This window comes from Trachinotus anak, unplaced genomic scaffold (assembly GCF_046630095.1).
Source record: "Trachinotus anak isolate AG129_WGS33_773 ecotype Australia unplaced genomic scaffold, CSIRO_AGI_Tana_v1 ptg000012l, whole genome shotgun sequence".
NCBI classification, from domain to species: domain Eukaryota; kingdom Metazoa; phylum Chordata; class Actinopteri; order Carangiformes; family Carangidae; genus Trachinotus; species Trachinotus anak.
Window position 1 is genome coordinate 764,296 of NW_027273863.1, and position 18,814 is coordinate 783,109.

Consider the following 18,814-nt stretch of genomic DNA (forward strand, 5'->3'; position numbering starts at 1 on the left):
AAACACATATTTGAAAAATATTAATGTCATAAATACTTCTCAGAAATAAAGGAGCAGATGAAATGTTTGACTCTGATCGAGTAGCAATCCTAACAAAGCGTTTCTGGAGGATCAAAGTTTTGTGAAGAGTGGAAGGAAATGTACTTGCCCAAACGATATTACAGTAGGACAAATGAGGATAGATTAAACTATAATAAAGAGTAAGGAGACAGTTTGTAGTGACAAGATGACTATTCTGTGAATTCATTCTTATCAAGAGCAGAGGTAATCTTGTCAATCAGGTGAATCAGCGCCATGTAACTAGAATGGTTTTTCCGAAAACCATAAATAATTGAATTGAAATCTAAATGCAAAAGCATCCTTTTGTATATAATTTTTTCTAATATTTTTGAAAAACACGAAAGGATAGATATGGGTCTATAATTACTAAAACAACATGGATCATCTGCTTTAAATAAAGGAATAACTCTAGCAACTTTTAGGTCCTCGGGCACAATGCCTGTTTTCAAGGACACAGAAAAAATGTGAACAAGTGGCTGTAATATTGACTGTTTCACCTGCTTGACAAGACATGCAGAGATATTATCATGACCAGCTGAAGATGTTTTTAGTCCATCAATTATGTCACTTATTTCTTGGATATCAGGAGGCTTAAAAGAAGAGAAACTAGGAAGATTTCCTGGAATAAAGTCCAATGGATTACCATGACAAGGAGGAATTTTGTCAGCTAGTTCATAACCAATATTGATAAAGAATTCATTACATTTTTCAACTATCTCAAATGGACTGTTAAGAGAATTTACACCATCTAGGAAGACAGAAGGCAGCTCTGGAGCAGTTCTTTCTTTTTGCAACAACTGATTTATCACTTTCCATGTGGTTTTAATATCATTTGAGCAGTTCTTAAATTTTTCACTGTAATATTTCTTTTTTGCTAATCTGATGGAATGAACATATTTATTTCTATAGGCTTTGTAAACACCATGGGTAAGAGGAGTAGGATTTGAAACATATTTTCTGTACATTTTGTTCTTTTTTCTTAAACGTTTCAGCAAATCATTTATAAACCAGGGCTTGTTGAAGTCTTGACTCTTTTTAGTAAAATTACCAATTGGAAAGCAATCATTGAAACAACAATTGATGACTTTGATAAAATGTTGATATGCATGGTCAGCATGGTTTTCCTCATAAAGATCATTCCATGAAGTACTGGCAAGCATATCCCTGAATTTGGAAATATTTCCTTTACTCATAATTCTTTTTTGCATTATTTTTTAAATAGGTTTAGGTCTATGTAACTTAATTAAAGAATACTGGAATATGGGGAAATGATTTGACAAGTCTGAGTACAAGACACCAGATTTCATTCCTTCACTTAATGAATTTGTTAGAATATTATCGATCAAAGTTGCTGAATTTTCTTTTACACGTGTAGATTTATGAATAAGCGGGAAGAAGTCATTAGAATAAAGAGTATTGAGAAAATCTCCAGTTAAAGTATGAGATTTATTTTTAAAGAGGTTTATATTAAAATCTCCTAGAATGTAGCAGATTTTATTTTCATTATTTATCAGGTAAAGCAAGCTGGACAAACTATCATTAAAATCATTGAGAACAGAGTCAGGAGGGCGATATATAGCACCAACAATAATATTCTTTCCACCGGGGACACCAGAGAGCTCTATAAAAACAGATTCCACCTCAGGCCCATCTAACTTCAGAGAGAAATCTTCTCTAACTTTAAATGCATAGTCTTCATGAATAAATAGAGACACACCACCTCCAGATCTATTTCCTCTTATGTAGTGAACTGCATTGTATTTAGGTAATTTAAACATGTCTTTAGAGGCTTCTGTAAGCCAAGTTTCTGATAAAGCAATGATAGAAAAATCATGTTTGAGTAAACATAAATAATGAATGAATTTATTATAATTGCTAGAAAGACTTCTTATATTCAAGTGGAAAGTAGAAAATGTATCAGATGGCATAGAAACACTTAAATCATTAAATTGTGATTCATTATAAAAGCTTCAGAAGTTTGAAACATGAAATAATGAAAAAAAAATTTTGGTCTGGGTCAACATCTGAATTGTAAGTGTCAATTGCAGAAAGATCGAAGGGATTAAAGGTTTGGCTTTCAAAGACAGATGTATTATGGTCCATAAAATGTGTAAGACAACAAACAACAACAGCAAAAAATGTATAGTTAAGTAATCAAAGATACTGCATGTGTGTCAAGTAGTGAGTGAGCCAAACTCTGAATGTTGGCCTTCCTTTGTTGTGATGACTTTTGAGTAGGTGAATGAACAATAAGTTTGTCGTATCTCAAATATTTCCTCATTTTGAAAATATTTTCCTGTGTCCAAATTACCGTTTCCTTCCTTATGTATTTCATGCCAGCCTTATACCAAACGACTCACATTCTTGCACCTTCAGCCACCTGCATGCTCTGTTCTCTGCTTCCTGTTTGGCGCTGGAGAAGTTGACATTGTTCACGTCAATGAATGTCTCTATCTGCATGAGCCAAGACAAAAAAACGTAACAAAAATATCAAACATGATTGATTTTACAACGTCAACATGATAAAAAGACTGATTGAAGACAACTCGGATGATCACCTAACACCAAGCAATTGAGACGAATGCACCACAACTCTTGCACAACTCTTCTGACATTGGAAATTTGTCTGTGAAGGTGAAATTCTGACAAGTCGTTTGGTGTAAGGCCGTAATTAATCTGATAAATCCTCCGACCACCAACTCAGAATGTGTTTTTATCAGGTTGGTAAGGAGCATCTGGGTCTGAAGGCCATCACTGAAGTTCTACAGGACCTACAGTACAAGGTTAGACCAAAACTCATCAGACAGAGTAGATGAGAGCTTATTACATCAGATAATCAAACTGTGATGTTAGATGAATAATCAAATCTGGACACAAGATGACAATAATTATTGTTGTGTTGATGTATTTCCATCAGGGGAAGAGTAAAATAATCCCATGCTTCAACCCCAACACTCTGTTACCTGGTGAGTAGAAAACGATTTGATTTCAAATGCATAATGAATATAAAGCATGTTGGTGTCTGTGGTCGGAGACGTGCACCTACATTTTGAGAGCAATAGCTAATTTCAAGGAAAAGGCTCTTGAATCTCTCTCCTTCATTTCCTGGAGGAGAAAACAAAGTAACGTATTTCTGTACTTCTGTAATCATGTTTTATTCACACTTGGTTGTCTTGCCCTCTGATGGTCACTGACTGGAGCATCTACTTTACCCTGAGTTTAATTTCCTATGATATCTGTGATGAATTTGTGACAATATTCTTACTGGGTCTGAACCATGAACAAAAAAGGATCAAAATCAGATGTTTAGAACGTCTCACGACTTAATCTTGCTCATGTTGATTAATTCATTAGTTCATGTTCAGCCCCATCCAACTAATGTTAGTCTGCGTTCACTCCAAGAGAAGCTGGTGATATGAATGGGCTGAGGCTGCATCCACACTAATATATATTAGTTTAAAAATGCATCACTTTTGCTACATTCATGCATGGTGTCAACTCTCACTCTGGAGTTGTCGAGCGCCTAAAAGAGAGACTTTTAGAAATACAGCTGACACTGTTTCAGTGTCCTGATTGGGTATTATCAGTCATGACTACCAGACAGTGGTGAATGCAACATATAGAGCAACCAGAGGTAACACCACCATTACCGATAGTCACTTGGAACACAGTCACACTGCTGAATATGAAGGGCACTATTTGGTGTCTTTGCTAGTTTCAGACTGACACAGTAGCAAATATACCCGCACCCATCTGAGCGCCTATGGGTGTGTTGGTCTTAAAATGAGCTGTGGTCCGGTGCATTGTTGGCTCATTGCTATCTTGAGACAGTGGACAGTGATTGACCACCAAAAACCTGGTGTGAAGCCAATGGTGGAACATTAGTATACAGCCTCAGAAGATAGGAGCATCCTTTGTGGCACATTATGTGATGTACAATGTTGCCGTATGTCATGGATGTCCAAGAGATATCTGTGATGCACAACAACTTTGAGGCTCAGCAGAGCAGCGTTCTGTCTTACTACCTGGTAACTCCACAACAGTCCCATTCATCACTTAAATTTGTCCACCACAATTTCATTTTTTCACTCTTCTCATCATATAATATGACGTGATTTGTGCTGTTACTTCTTTGTCGAGCTGTGTCCAGCGCACTGATTTGTTCAGCCCTTCCTTTCCCCTTGGGGTGCACTGAGCTGCTGCATGTGTGTGTCAGGACTGGGTTGACTGTTCGGTCACAAGATGTAATCAACTCTCCACAAATAGACTCTAACTCTGGGAAACACTGCGCCGTCATCCCAATCTGCCAAGATACAAGCGCGCCTGACTTTTAATGAGAATGGGAGATAATTAGGATCAACAGAATGAAGAAATACACAAGCACAGTATCTTCATCAACTGCTGATAAGTGTTTATTATTATGTAGTTATAACTCAGTCATTAATAAAAGCTGCTTTTTTCTTTAGATTTTTTTAATGCTTTTAAATGAAATGTTTAATCTTCCCTCAGACCCATTACTGAGAGACTACTGGGTGTATGAAGGATCCCTGACCACCCCACCTTGTAGTGAAAATGTGACGTGGATCCTGTACCGCTACCCTCTCACCATCTCACAGCTGCAGGTAAAACATTAATATAAAACAAAACCCACTGCATTTTAAGTCCTGTCTTCCACGTAAGGAATGTTTGAACCAGTCTGCTTTTCAAACATTAAAAGGATTACTTCTATGTTTCTACCTCGTCAAAATTTTTATATTAGCAATGGGTTGAATGACTTCATGCAAAGTGGCAACAGTCGCTCATAGTGACGAACAGAGAATCATCTCAGAAATCTGCAGTTCACCTCAGCTTGACAGGTCTTCGTATGTTTCAACTCATTGGCTTTTTGGCCTACAATATCACCAGGCAGCTGTTTTCATTTCAGTGAAACAATACACAACCTGTCCAGCAACAAATGTGGTGGGCAAGGCTCGTGAAATTAGAGTTATCTTCATCAGGTGGACACAAACACAAGCTTTACAGGGTGATAATATGTCACTGTTTTGCACAGTTTGTTCTACTGTTCCTAAGTGACCTAAAATTAATCTTGTAATAAAAAACATTGAAATCTAGACACAAATCATTTCTGTAAACAATAATTTAGTAATCACCTCCTAACTTGTGTGAGGACGTCAGCTGCTTCACAATAAAAGCATAGAAAGTGAATCAAAAACCACTGAAAATCACTGAAATGCCAGGCGGTTATATATAAGCAGTCAACGCCATGACTGAGTGTTTTCACCTTGGATCTGCAGTGAACTGATGACTCATGAAATGGGATGGGGATGGGCAAGATAAACCTGAAACCTTGTCGGTACAGAGAGCAAGAGTTTGCATTACTACAACTTCCAACACTAAATGTTGGCAGGTATGCATGTAGGATATTAGGCGTGGTATGTAAAGATTATTTGCACTTAATACGGAACACCATGGCATTTGCCAAATAGAAATTCTGAGACGCTATATGACAAATGATTACAACAGACCAGTGGTGGCCATTGTGACAGTATCCTCACTTTTCAGGATATCTGTCAGAGTGTTTAACTCAGTTTTGGGAAGTAGAATTAGAAGAACGATCCTATTCTAATCTCAGATAACGTCAGATATTGACTTTATACTTTAGGTAAGACTCAGCGTTTCTGTTTATTCAGCAATAGTCAACTTTGGGATAAAAGTAAGGTTGTGATGTTTCTGAAAGTACAGCTTGTTCACAGAGCCTAGGTTACCGATAAGTAACAGTCAGCGTTCACTGCAGCGTTTTACTCACTGGCACTTTGATAAATGGGACATTTTTACCTGTTGATGTGGACAGAGGTTTGAGACCGAGGCACAGGCCTCAGAGGAAGAGTAACATCCCCTCAGCTGCTTCTACACGCTGACGGACGGGTACAAGCCAGAGCCGTGTAGCAGGCGCATTTGGCAGCGTGCACGAGGGAGGTGGGGGGTAAACCTGTCTGCAGCGTGTGCACGAGCTGTGATTGACAGTCAGCCAACACTCCCCCTCGGTCTGATTGAGAAATTGTCCCTTATTTGCTTTTTCCGGGTAGACTTCCATTTCTTTATAAAAGGTAACTGTTTTGCCGAGAGACCCCAGGTGTTAGATTAGATTAGATTAGATTCAACTTTATTGTCAATGCCCATATTACAGGTACTTAAGGCATCATCGAAATGCAGTTTGGCATCTAACCAGAAGTGCAGAAAGCAGCAAGTGCAGATATATACAGACATGTATATATATATATATGATATGCACATCATACAGAAACAGCATATAATAAAATGAATAGATAAAGCTATCAACATATATACTGTATATGTACAAATACACATATATACATACGTATAATAGAATATAAACAATAATAGATTATATATGCATAAGGTGAATGGATCTGTGCAATATCTTCATACTTAGTGCTGCATAAGTCAGTTTCCCACACTTTTCAGTTAAATCATGTTCTTTCCAGTATGGGACATGAAAGCTGAAAACTATGAAAAAGCTCCTGTGCATTTAGAGTAACCACACCTAAAAGGTGCATTAGGAACACAGTAGTGAGTTTGTATGAGCCTGATGTGCAATTGTAAGAGCTGCAGTTCTTTGCATTTTGGTTGCAAGTTATCATCTTTATACTGAAGCATACAGGCCTTTATAAGAAAATAACCTCATTTGTCCAACACAGATTGCTTGATTACTTCAATAGGCAACACGTTAACTAACTGGTAGATACCTCTAGTGCACATTTCAACAGGACAGATTTTACATATTTTATTTATACAAGAGAACCTAGTCCCTTCCATAGGTTTTACAACAAATCAATGGACGATCTCATCTTGCCTGGACATTCGATTAGATTGCAAATTAACACAAGTAAAATGCAAATGATCATTAATTTCCTGTGGGGAAAGATTAAGATTAAGAAGCTCTTTATAGGTCTCATAGTGGGGAAACTTGCAGTGTTACAGCAGCAGAGTGGACAGTGCAAGCACAAGACACCACTGACTGGTAAAACATGTGCAGCATTTCACTGCAGACGTTGAAGGACCTGAGCTTCAGCTGGCTCTCCCTCTTCCGATAGATGGCATCTGTGTTCAGGGACCAGTCCAGTTTACTGTCCAGGTGCACACTGAGGTATTTATAAGTGTGCACCACCTCAATGTCCATCCCTCCAACATTGACTGGCTGAAGTGTGGGCTTAGACTTGCGAAAGTCAATGACTGTCTCTTTGGTCTTGGAGGTCTTCAGAAGGAGGCAGTTCTTGTCGCTCCGCTCACTGAAGGCAATCGTGAGATCCCTGTATGCCCCTTTCTTACCGTTCCTGATATACGCCACAATAGCTGTGTCATCTGAGTATTTCTGGATGTGGCCAGACTCAGAGTTGTATTTAAAGTACACCAGATATAAGGTGAAAGGGAACAGAGCCAGAACAGTCCCCTGTGTCCCACTGTCCCTGACACAGTTACCCAGCCTGATGTACTGTGGTCGTCTTGTGCTGTAATCAGACAGATCAACACCAATCCTTCTAGCTTGTCTTTGAGAATGAGGGTTGAATGGTGTTAAATGTACTTGAAAAATCATATCTTCACTTAACCACCTGGCTCATCCAAGTAAGTATTGGCCCAATGGACAGCATCATCCACTCCAGTATGTTCCTTGTAAGTGAATTGTTGGGGGTCTAGTGCGTGTACAACCTGTGGCTTCAGAAGGTGAAGAAGCAGCCACTGCAGGGTCTTCATGATGTGTGATGTGAGGGTCAGCGGTCTATAGCCATTTATCTCAGCCGGGTGTCCTACTATAGGTACAGGAACAAGACATGATGTTTTCCACAGGACCAGGACCCTCCTTGTTTGCAGACTTCAGTTAAAGCTCTTCTGGAGAGGCTCAGCCAGATGAGCTGCACAGTCCTTGAGCAGCCTCAGGCATACACCATCCAGGCCAGCTGTCTTTCCCAGACGTAGCCTCTTGAGCTCCACCCTCACCTCATCCCTTGTAATGGACAGGAGGCTTAACCCCAGTGTGGAAATTGCACCTGCAGTGTCAGGGTTGCAGCAGTGTGAAGCTGCAGCTGAGGCAGTTGGAGAGAGAACAGGTGAGGCTGTGCCAAACCCATTGTAGAACTGGTTGAACTCATTGGCCCTGACCACATCACCTGATGTTGCCTGGCTGCTCTTCTCTTTAAAGCCAGTTATGGTTGTGCTGCACCTTCCTCTCTACTTTCCCTTTGTAGTCCTCCTTTGCCTGCTTTAGTCTCCTCTTCAGCTCATGTTCCACATAACCTAAGCTTCTCCCAGTCTCCATCCCTGAAGGTCTCGTTTTTCTGGTTGAGGAGGGTTTTGATGTTACTGGTGATCCAGGGTTTGTTGTTTGGAAAGCAGTGTACAGTTCTTGTTGGTATTACAGTTCCGTACAGAACTTAATGTAATCTCTGGTGCAGTCAACTACTGTATCAAGATCAGTGTCCTTGCTGTTATCGTTTTCCTGTGACTCCAACAGTACATTCCAATCTGTGCACTCAAACTCAGACTCTCTGGGCTCCAGGGTCCAGTTCCAGTGAATGAGCGTGTGGTTGCAGCCTGCCTCAGTACACAGGGTTTGTAGGAAGGCAGAAGAAAGAACAGATTATGAGCTGATCTGTCAAGTGGTGGTAGAGCTGAAGCAGTGTAGGCCTCTTTGATGTTTGCATACAACATCAAGTGTTTTATTTTCCCTTGTGGGACAGTCCACATACTGAGCAAAGCCAGACAGGTGAGAGGTGAGAGGTGACATGATTAAAATCACCAGATATTGCAAGGAATGCAGGCTCCGCCCGTGGTTTAATGTAAACAATACATAGTACATAGTAAGATCTAGGACTGACTGCCAACAGGGGACAGGTTGAGAATGGATCTCATTCCACCTGTTTTTTTGAGGGATCCAGATGTTAACGGGTGCAGAAACCCTTGTTTCCCTTGCATGGATAACTCTGGAAATAAGTCCCCCCCCCCATCTGAGCAGATGTCTCCATCTCTGATGACATTACCATCTCCAGCACCCCATTAATGGAGGAGGTCATCCAATTGTTCGTGGAAAGCAGACTTTGCTGCCGTGAAGCTCTCAGAGCAGGCAAGCATACTTCTGAGTGGAGATTTCTGACGGCCAAGCTCTCCCCAAAAACGTGTAAAAGTTGTACAGAGCCAGAAGAAGAAGTCAGAATAATAATAATAAAAAGAAAAACCAACAATAGCGTGAATGACTCTACATAAGCATTCACACTATTGCAGTTTTATTGCATGTTTTCATCTGGGGCAAAGAATAAGAAACTATGTAGCTCTACTGTCCAAGTTTCAGCTCTGTTATTTTCTTCCCATTCTAGTTCTACATATATATGTCACTAACCTGTGGCTCTCTGACATTCACTGCAGTATAGCAAGTTGGTTATACCCACTGCCAATCAATGAGCCCATCACAGTGCCTTTAATAGATTTAAACTTTAATTCAACCTTTGTCTGAGTCAAGCAGGCTGTGGCATTTACTTCAGTCTGGCATCTGTGCTGTCCTCCGGCCTGCTGACCCTTGGAAATGCTAACAGACAGAAAGACTTCTGGCCATTTCCGTACACTGTTAGCCCGGACAAGTTGACTCTAGTTTGAAAAACTGAGGCTGCAACTGTAAAGTTTTTGTAGTTGTTTTATCATGGACCTACAAAGCAGAACACAAATACTGAGGTGAAAACAGGTGAAGTTATTGGCAGTTTGTAGATGAGGGGAGAGTCTTTTCTGCAGAGAGGGTTGCAGTTGTTGTTGCAACAGGTTGCAGTTGAAATGTTTGGAGGCAGGCTGATTGCTGGTGGGTGAGGGGTGAGGGGGATTGGAGTGGTGGCAGGCCGGAGAGTTTGGCAGAGCATTAGGTGGATGTCCAAGAAGGAGGGCTGAAGTGTTTAGATCTTTCTGGCGTTGATCCAGGAAATCCACCGGAGGCAGACAGGTACAAACGAAGCCGGGTGGACAGACGAACAATCAAGGCAGACCTGAAGCACACGGAGGAGACTGGTTCCCACAGAGTTAAAAAAAACACACACAAGCACAACCAAAGGTGTTGGCCGAGTGCGACACCACTGAACGTGACGAACGATCTGGCGATGATTGGAGAGCTGAACCTTATATATACTGTAGCAGGCGATCCAGGTGACTGGATTGCAAACAGGTGTGGAGGCAGATCAGGCAGGAAACAGCAGCATCGGAGGCCACACCAAGCTACACAGACACACACAAACAGACCAGAGAGCAGACTGGGGACAAGCAAACACATAAGGGAAGGGGAACACAGGGAAAATAGGGCCAAAAAACACCTAATCCTAACAAATTATTCATACATAAAATATTTCAGCGGGGTAAAACTCAAAATGTGCCCTGCTCACTAATAAACACACAATATAATATATGTATCAGAATGTCTTGAAAATGTAATAACAGTAATAAAACACATATTTCCTTCCTAAAGATACTTTTGTTCTCTATGTCAGGGCAGGAAGTGTCCTACACTTGGAAGCTGATTTTGTATATTTTGAATTTTGGGTGTCAGCTCACCACTACCAAGATTCAGCAGCATCTGTTGACTAAAGTTAATATGTTGCTGTTGTCCCTGACAACACTGCCTTCCAAGATGATCCCTGCTTTTAATTGCTTCAGGTGAGGAGAAGCCAGTTCTTCAAGAATATAGAGACAAATGCTACAAATGTACAAATGTGACACTGTGCCCCCCCACTGAGATTGGAGGTAATGATATCCCCAGGAGGTTTAAGCCACACTGAATCTAAATTTCTGTCTATTATGTACAGTGGCTTTTTCATGTAGAATAAAAATGTTGGGCAACCACCATTTCGGACAGAGGCGATATACAATTATTACGCAGTTGTACAAATATCACATTTTCCACACAGTTGAATCCAGGTGAACATACCTGCTCTCCCCAACTTTTTGGGTAAGTATGGGTAGCAAGCCCAGTTTTGTTTTGATGACATTGTCTTAATGACTCCTGGTGTTTTCATGTGGAGGTCTTTGACAAGATGACAAATGGAAGACTACTCTCTCTCTTTTAACAGTGTCATTTACAACGAGATCCAGTGGCTCTCACTGGCACATGGGTGTTTATTTCAAGTTTTCAAGCTTATTAACATTACATGGCAAATACCTTATAAAATAGCACTGGGGCAACAGACTGTCAGCCCAACTTGGGATCAGATTTCGTCCTAGATGTCCCTCCTGGGTTTTCCAGCAAGGTCGATACAAGAGGACTTTTTAGCCTTTCTTCAAAGGTTTATGTTTACAATGATGCACTGCAGTCAACAAAGCTCTGGGTAGCAAACACCCACTGACAGTCCTTTTAGAGCTGTTAGGAAAACAGAGGCAATATAGTGGAGTGTTATGCATGCTAACATAAAAGTAAAATCTATATGCAAACTTACCCAACAGTGTTATTTCTACACCGTTTCACACAATGTATGCACTGTGTGACCAGTAATTGCTGGGTATGGCTTCTCCAAGCAGGGGCCCGCTGCCACTAATTGCCACCACTAATCATGTCTGTTTGCTCAGATTTGACTTATTGAGTTATTTCTTGATTAGTTTGCCGCCGCCCTGAGCTGGGTGTCACAGCCACTGCTGCAGCTCTAACTGCAGGCCGTGTTGGTAAGTGGGGCAAATCAGCAACCGCACTACAATAACTGTAACTTCCTGCTGTTTTTAGATCAGTGGCATGCACCTTTCTCTTTAAGCTAAAGCAGTATCTTTGCATCACATCTGTCTTGTCTGCGTCACCCTTTAGAGTACAAAATGCAGATTTTGGAAAAGTAACAGAAAATGAATTGCAACCTGCAGGAGCTTGGTTTTCTGTATGATGTTTGAGCTGTGGTCCCTCTGCTGAGCGAACACAGCAGAAGTGCTTTAAAACAGCAGGTCCTGCTTACCTAGAATACATACCTCAAACATCTGGCTATTATTGACTGCTGAAAGACCAAGAAAGTGTGTGCACAGTGGATGAGTGCATACAGATACTCAAGTATGTATGTCATACAACAGTTGCTGTGCCTACAAGGTTTACACTTGGACAGTGGGCTGTAAATCTTCCATCACTAAGCCAACAGCATGACAGGCGGTGCAGGAACTGTTGTCATGTTTGTTTTGGCAGATGTCACCAGCTACTGTACTGTACAAGTGTGTGAAAGTGATTGTATCTGCAGTAGCCAAATTAAAAAATGAAGAGGAAGTCAGATTTGGGATCCTTTCTGTCTTGATCTTATCCTTCAAACAAGTCAAGGGAATGTTGTTTCTTGCAGACGACTAGATCTATCAAAATTTCATTTCTTCACCTGTCTCCTATGAAATAATGTGCTTCTTAACAATTGAAATTACCCATCATCCCACACTGTCATTATATCAGTATCAGGCCTCTCTGTGCCCCAGCTGTTGTATTTGTGTGCAGCCAGGTTCTTCTTATTCAGCACTGAAAGTTTTATCACCTGAGTGTTTAGCAGCCTTAGGAAACCCTGAGTGATGAGCAAATATTTGAAGTCGTATGGAGTACTTAAATTATGTACAAAGCCAAAGGGCAAAAGACATATGTTTTAGCAACCATGCTCTCTTCTTAGGCCCAGAGTGTATAAAAGCATTGTAAAAAGCGGGGATTGCTGGATGTTTTAATGTTTGGGAGTCCTTTTGTCATGCAAACTAAGATGATGAATATTGGTCATCAGCCTCTTCAGTCTAAGGATGTCACTACTGGTCTTTTTACAATCTTCTTTGCAGTGTTGAGATATTAAGCTGTGACCCAGTTCAGCCTCTGAAAGTCAGTCTGTCTCTGTCTCTGCAGATTGAGGAGTTTCGGAGGCTGCGGTCCCATGTTAAAGGGGCTGAACTTCAAGAGGGAAATGACGGGATGTTGGGTGACAACTTTCGTCCCACCCAGCCACTCAGTGACCGGACAGTTCGTGCTGCCTTCCAGTGACTCTCATTTACCACGTCCAACTCACAAAAACAATGGGACCTACAGATACAAGTACAGAAGGTAACAGTGTTGCAATGAGTTCTGCTTCTTCTGTAACAGACAGTACAGTAGATGGGGCAGCTACAGCCCACTCTTATGAAAAAGTACTGTCCTGAAATATCAGGTCAAACCTATTACTGGTACATATCCTCCCTGTTCTGCATCCATAAAACATCAAATTACATCATATTATACATTAAACACTGGTGAACCAAATTTGTGTGTATATGATTATGGATCTTTATAGCAGCAGTAGGTGATTTTTTTTTTGTTAGCAAACAGTTATAGATAGAGATACAGGGAAAATTAGAATTAATTTTGGGTAATTTTGTCTCCAGCTGATATAAATAGATCCAATAGTCTCTCTCTCTTTCAGCTCTGTTTTGGCCTTCACTAACTCCTGTAGGAAATATCTGTCTCTTTAGCTGCTGAATGCTCCCCTATGTTCAGTAGCTAGTTGTAAACTCTGTCTGCTGTTTGGTGCTGGGCAGGTAGTTCTAGGGATGTCACTACTGGTCTTTTTACAATCTTTTTTGCAGTGTTGATCTTTTTTTAATTTTATACATGCATTTCATGTTAAGTGGCTCTGTGCAATTGTACAGTAGTTGTATAGACCAAATACTGTCAAGATACAAGTGCAGACTAATGAGATTTAAAAGTTTACATTTATTTCAGAAAGGGCAACACATTCATAAATACTGAGCAGCTCACTGGTACAGTCAGACCCATCAACAAGATTTGTTTTAGAGAAGGCCCCATACTAATATATGCTCTTACTGAAAAAGTGATCAAGACTAGTTAGGTGACCATTATAGATGCGACTTTTCTGCACATGACAGATTGTTAAATGCCAATTTACAGTGTCATTTAAACTGAGCAGCAACATGTAACTTAAAACCGCAATTTGATGTTACAGAGTTGAACTTAATTTATCCAACTATCCATCCTCTCTGCTGCTGGAAACAACACTGATGAGAGTGAATTGTAGCCGGAGACCTGAGAGATGCTATAGATCTCCATACATCCAGGAAACCTGCAGAGTTAGGTGACAATTTGTCAGTATGAGTGACACCTTTCATTTTAAACATATATATTTACCATTGTTGATATAAAAATACTGATTAGTGGAGCTTTAATTTATCATCTACAGAAAAAATGCATAGATTAATAAAGAACTGACCAACACTCTCTGCATATCACCAAACACTCTTCTCTGTATTTTTAGTTAGTTCAGCACATTTCCTCCCAAGGGACAGACTTTAAATGGAAGTAGGCTTTCCCTGAGGTATTTGGGTTCTCTGAAACCATGGTATAATGGATCAAGCCCTGGAAGAACTAACCCAGTTCACTTATTAATTTGGGAATAGCCTACATCCAGAATGTAGTGCATGGAAGTGTACCAGATTTAGCTCAGCAGCACTGCAGCAGGAAGACAGGACAATGAGGTTAAAAACAAAGACAAATGAGACTTTTATACTTAGAGTCCAAGGTGTCAACTGATGAGTTGAAAAAAGGTGAGCAAAGAGCTGCAAGGGAATTTCAGTGTATCATTTTAATAGTCTATTCTTTTCACAGTTTGAAAAGTCAGGGCAAATTTAGTCAGGACAGAGTCTCGTAAGTTCAGGGAGGAACACTGCATCGGCAAAAAAGACTAAAACAGCTGGATCCTACATTTCCCATGATGCAACACAGTAGCATCTTTTATTAAACCTATACTGACTCAAGTCTAAAAGTGAAAGTGTTTCAAACTCTGTGTGCTGTATGTCACACAGGCTTTGATCATCTGACCCAACATGACCCTTCTTGTTTCTCAGTCTTTCTCTAGAACTAAAGTGTTTTTGTGCCCTTTCAAACAAATGACCTACTTATTGATTGATACTTTGAAGACTGGCAACATTATTACAGATTTGATGATGTCACCTGCTGAGTAAAAATCTAATAAGTGGGTGTTTTCATGTTTTCAGGAGGGAGGGCAGGGAACACAGGGCAAGAACAGAGGACTATTATTTGTAGTGTAAATGGATACTGACCTGGTCCCACCAGCACAAGCCCACCTGAGACAAGAGCTGTGAAAGAGAAAAAAGAGTTAGTGGGGATTCATACAAAGTGGACAGCTGGTTGTCTTCTAAAGCTCAGAGCTCAGACTTGTTGATGTGCAACGACATTCACACCGAACCAGAGGTACCTGCATGTATCTGGTGTGACCTGTATAAAAATAAAATACATGATGATCTTGTCTTGCAGCCTTCTTGGTCCAGCTTCCAAAAAATAAATAAATAAATAAAAAAAATAATTGTAGATATCCTCTAAGAGAGCTAGTCCCTGTTCTTCATATGCGGGTAATTGATTCCACATATGAAGCTGATTCTTTAGTTCTTAAGTTCTTTGAAACTGGTCAGACCAATATATTTAATTATTTATTAATGCTTTACTTTTTTTAAATTTTGTCTCCTCTCACATGTAGAAGTGAGGCTAAAACATGTTTTATGCCAATGTATTTCCTATTTTTTCATATCCACAAGTTCAGCTTTATTATCATTTCCACATATACATGTGGATACAGAGTAAGGTGAAGAGGTGGACATGCAGGTACTGGAACAGTCGACAGGTAAAACAACAAAAACAGGAGCAGATAACAGGCAAGTGGCAAGAACTGGAGTCCACAGCATGAGAACACACATAGCAGTATAATGGGGAAACTGGGAACAGGTATGTGACGAGCGGGTAAGGTCAGCTGAGTGGGACTGGAGGGAAAGTCTGGCAGCATCTGCTGGCTGCATAGAGAATAACAGTTAGTGAAAATTTCCAAAGAAATAAAGGGCTCTGGGCAAATGAAAATGTGGGTGGAGGCAGAGACAGAGGCGGAATAATAAAGGACAAGAAAGGACCCCTCCATTGGATGTCTACCAGACATTCCTCCAGAACCAGCAATAAATGCAAGGAAGAGGAAGCTGCTTGGGAAGATGACCAGTAGGCAAGAAAGATGGGTGGAGCCTCTCTGGAGGATGAGCAGGGGGCACTCAGGAGGGTAGTGATGAAGGCAGAACTGCTCTGAAAGGCAGCAATGAAGGAGGCACAACCAGTCCGGAGAGCGGTGCCGAGGGAGACAGAACCGTCATAGACGGAGCTTCTCTGGAGAGTGGTGGCAATGACCAAGACCCCTCTGGAGAGCGAGCAGTAGACTGGGGTTCATGGCGCTACACAGGACAGGCCAGCAGGAAGTCAGGAGACACTTTAGTGGAAGCCAGATGGGTGGATGGCTGGGGTGCTAACCTGGGAGTCTGGGACTCTTATTTAAGCATGTGAAGTTTGGGACAGGCTGGACAATGTATGTTTGAGTCACAACAACTTCCTCTCTCTCATTGTGAGACATCAAAATTCGCTATTGCTGCCACGGACACGCCGTTCAATGAATCCCCAAAAACTTTACAATTCAGCATCACAAAGGCCTTTAGATTGCACTGACCAAATTTGGAGTCAATCTGGTTCAGGTGCTTGAGTCAGTCTAACCTACTTCAAAATAAACATCTGTATAAGAGATGCAAACACCATGAAGGCTTGAGGATAAGAGTTACGTTAGTAGCAACAATCATTACTGTCCATTTAGTGGATGCAGGCTGATGGTATTGTTTGTGGAGAGGGCTGAATTGGCCCAGGTGTTGTGGTTCATGGGAGGAGAAGGCCTGGGTGTGCAGTAACAGTAAGAAGTTCTCAAGCTGTTGTTCCAGGTAGTGGCACGACAACATATTGTAGTTACCATGTGAAGCTTTCACCATGAGGTTTTAGGTCTTTGTTATAATTCTTTGTAATAATAATAACAATGTGGCAGCCCGGTAGTCGAGTGGTTAGGGCGCATACCATTTGAGTGCAAGACGCTCTTAGCAGGCAGTCACCGGTTCGACTCCCGATCGGTCTGACTCTTTCCTGCATGTCATTCCCCTCTCTCTACCCCCCTTCCTGTCAGTCTCCGCTGATCTCTAATAAAGGCATAAAAAGCCCAAAAAAATAACTTAAAAAAAAAAAATAATAATAATGTGATGTAGTGGCAGCTGAACTGAATTCCAGCTGCTTTTCAGCCCAGCTCATTTCATGTAACCATGTGATTTTATATGGCACTGCAGATGGACAGGTCATGAACTTTTACAGAGTAGCTTGAGCACCTTTCTCTTGAGTAACTCTGTGGCAGCTGAAATATTTCCATTCTGAGGTGAGTTGAAAAGTTGTAATAATACAAATGTGACACAGTATGCTGAACACAGAAACACGGGAGCCGTAAAAGTTCTTTCCCATCTTTCTGAGGTTTCACTCAGCTGTGGAGAACATCTGGTTTATGGTTTTCTTTCCTTTTACCCTCATCCACGGATCTCTCACTACAGGGGAGAAAAAAGACGAGTGGCGAGGAGAGGATTGGAACGAGAGAAGGAGAGTTGGTGTGTTTGCAGATCAGCTGCGGACTGAAGGTGGACAAAGAAGCTACTGATAGCATACCTTCACCATGTGCTTTTTCCTTTGTGTGAGTGTGTTGTTTTCATTTTTCTGCAAAACCTCTCTCTCTCCCTCTCATTCTTATTGTATATATGTATGTGAGTGTAACATCTGCCCTGCATTACCATGTTAATCTGCTGTGTGTGTGTGTGTGTGTGTGTGTGTATACTATATGTGGGCGTCCTGACTAGATGTGAAGAGGCTTTATAACCAGACATAACCCTTAAACCAACCAAACACACACACACACACACACACACACACACACACACACACACACACACACACACTGACAGGACACAGACACTGAAACACACTCACACGGGCTCACACTCAATTTTACGTGACATGCTCTGTGTATGTAAAAGTGGAAAGGAGGTCAGGAGGAACTTTCAGCATCATCGTTGACAGTTACAAACAGCCTGTCATGGAAACTGTTGACATTTCATTTCTTGTGTTTATTCAGCAAAAGTTTTGCTGACATTTTCAAACTGGGTAAAGATTCAAACTCAAACTTCAGTCTACGTCAGGCTGAATAACATCTATAACTATAACTAACTATCACTCATGCATATATAGGTTATAGGCGTTTGCACTGTTTTCATTCTCTATCTTCATTTTTGATACAGGTTTAGTGTCCTTTCATTTTAAAAAAAGTAGAACATAAAGATTTGGATTGAAGATTGTAATATGTCAGTGACAGTGAATGTTGTCACAGGATGTTGCCTATTAGCAGCTTTCATGCAGAGTTTTAGCTTTTGTGTCAGAGTCTCCTATAACACCAGTGGAACACTATTGCCATCGCTCCCCTTCAGGCAGGGCGGATCACGAGCACTGCTGTGGTGTGTGTAAGTGTGTGTCTTTAGTCTCTTAAAGGTACTGTGTCTGACAAACTGAAGCAAACAGTGAGAAATTATGACTGTTATTGTAACGCACCAATAAACCGCAACACTGACTCACTAAACACTGACTGTGTTTTTTTGTGTAATCATTGAACTAAAGGTAAGAGTAACCTGCTTGTCATTAAAACTAATCAGTGCTGGTCTTAAAGGACAAAACTGTTCTATATTTTTCTTATTGTCAACAACGATGTGCAGACTGAAACCAGTGAAGCATTAATGCTAACAAACACACTGGGGTTTACATACATGGTCCTGCTGCTGCAGTTACTCATCAGAGCACCAAATGTGGATTAATCTGCATCGGAAAATA

General features: G+C 40.8%; 1 protein-coding gene across 1 annotated transcript in view; it reads left to right on the forward strand.

Moving 5' to 3' along the window:
- ca8 (carbonic anhydrase VIII) overlaps positions 1-18,566 on the forward strand; it is a 39,597-nt gene extending 21,031 nt beyond the window's left edge. The window contains exons 5-9 of the mRNA XM_071491573.1: positions 2,781-2,843; positions 2,978-3,026; positions 4,570-4,682; positions 12,944-13,138; positions 17,494-18,566. Of these exons, the coding sequence (XP_071347674.1) occupies positions 2,781-2,843; positions 2,978-3,026; positions 4,570-4,682; positions 12,944-13,078 (360 nt within the window). The 3' untranslated portion in view covers positions 13,079-13,138; positions 17,494-18,566. The remainder of the gene's footprint in view (positions 1-2,780; positions 2,844-2,977; positions 3,027-4,569; positions 4,683-12,943; positions 13,139-17,493) is intronic.
- Positions 18,567-18,814: the final 248 nt, after the last annotated feature.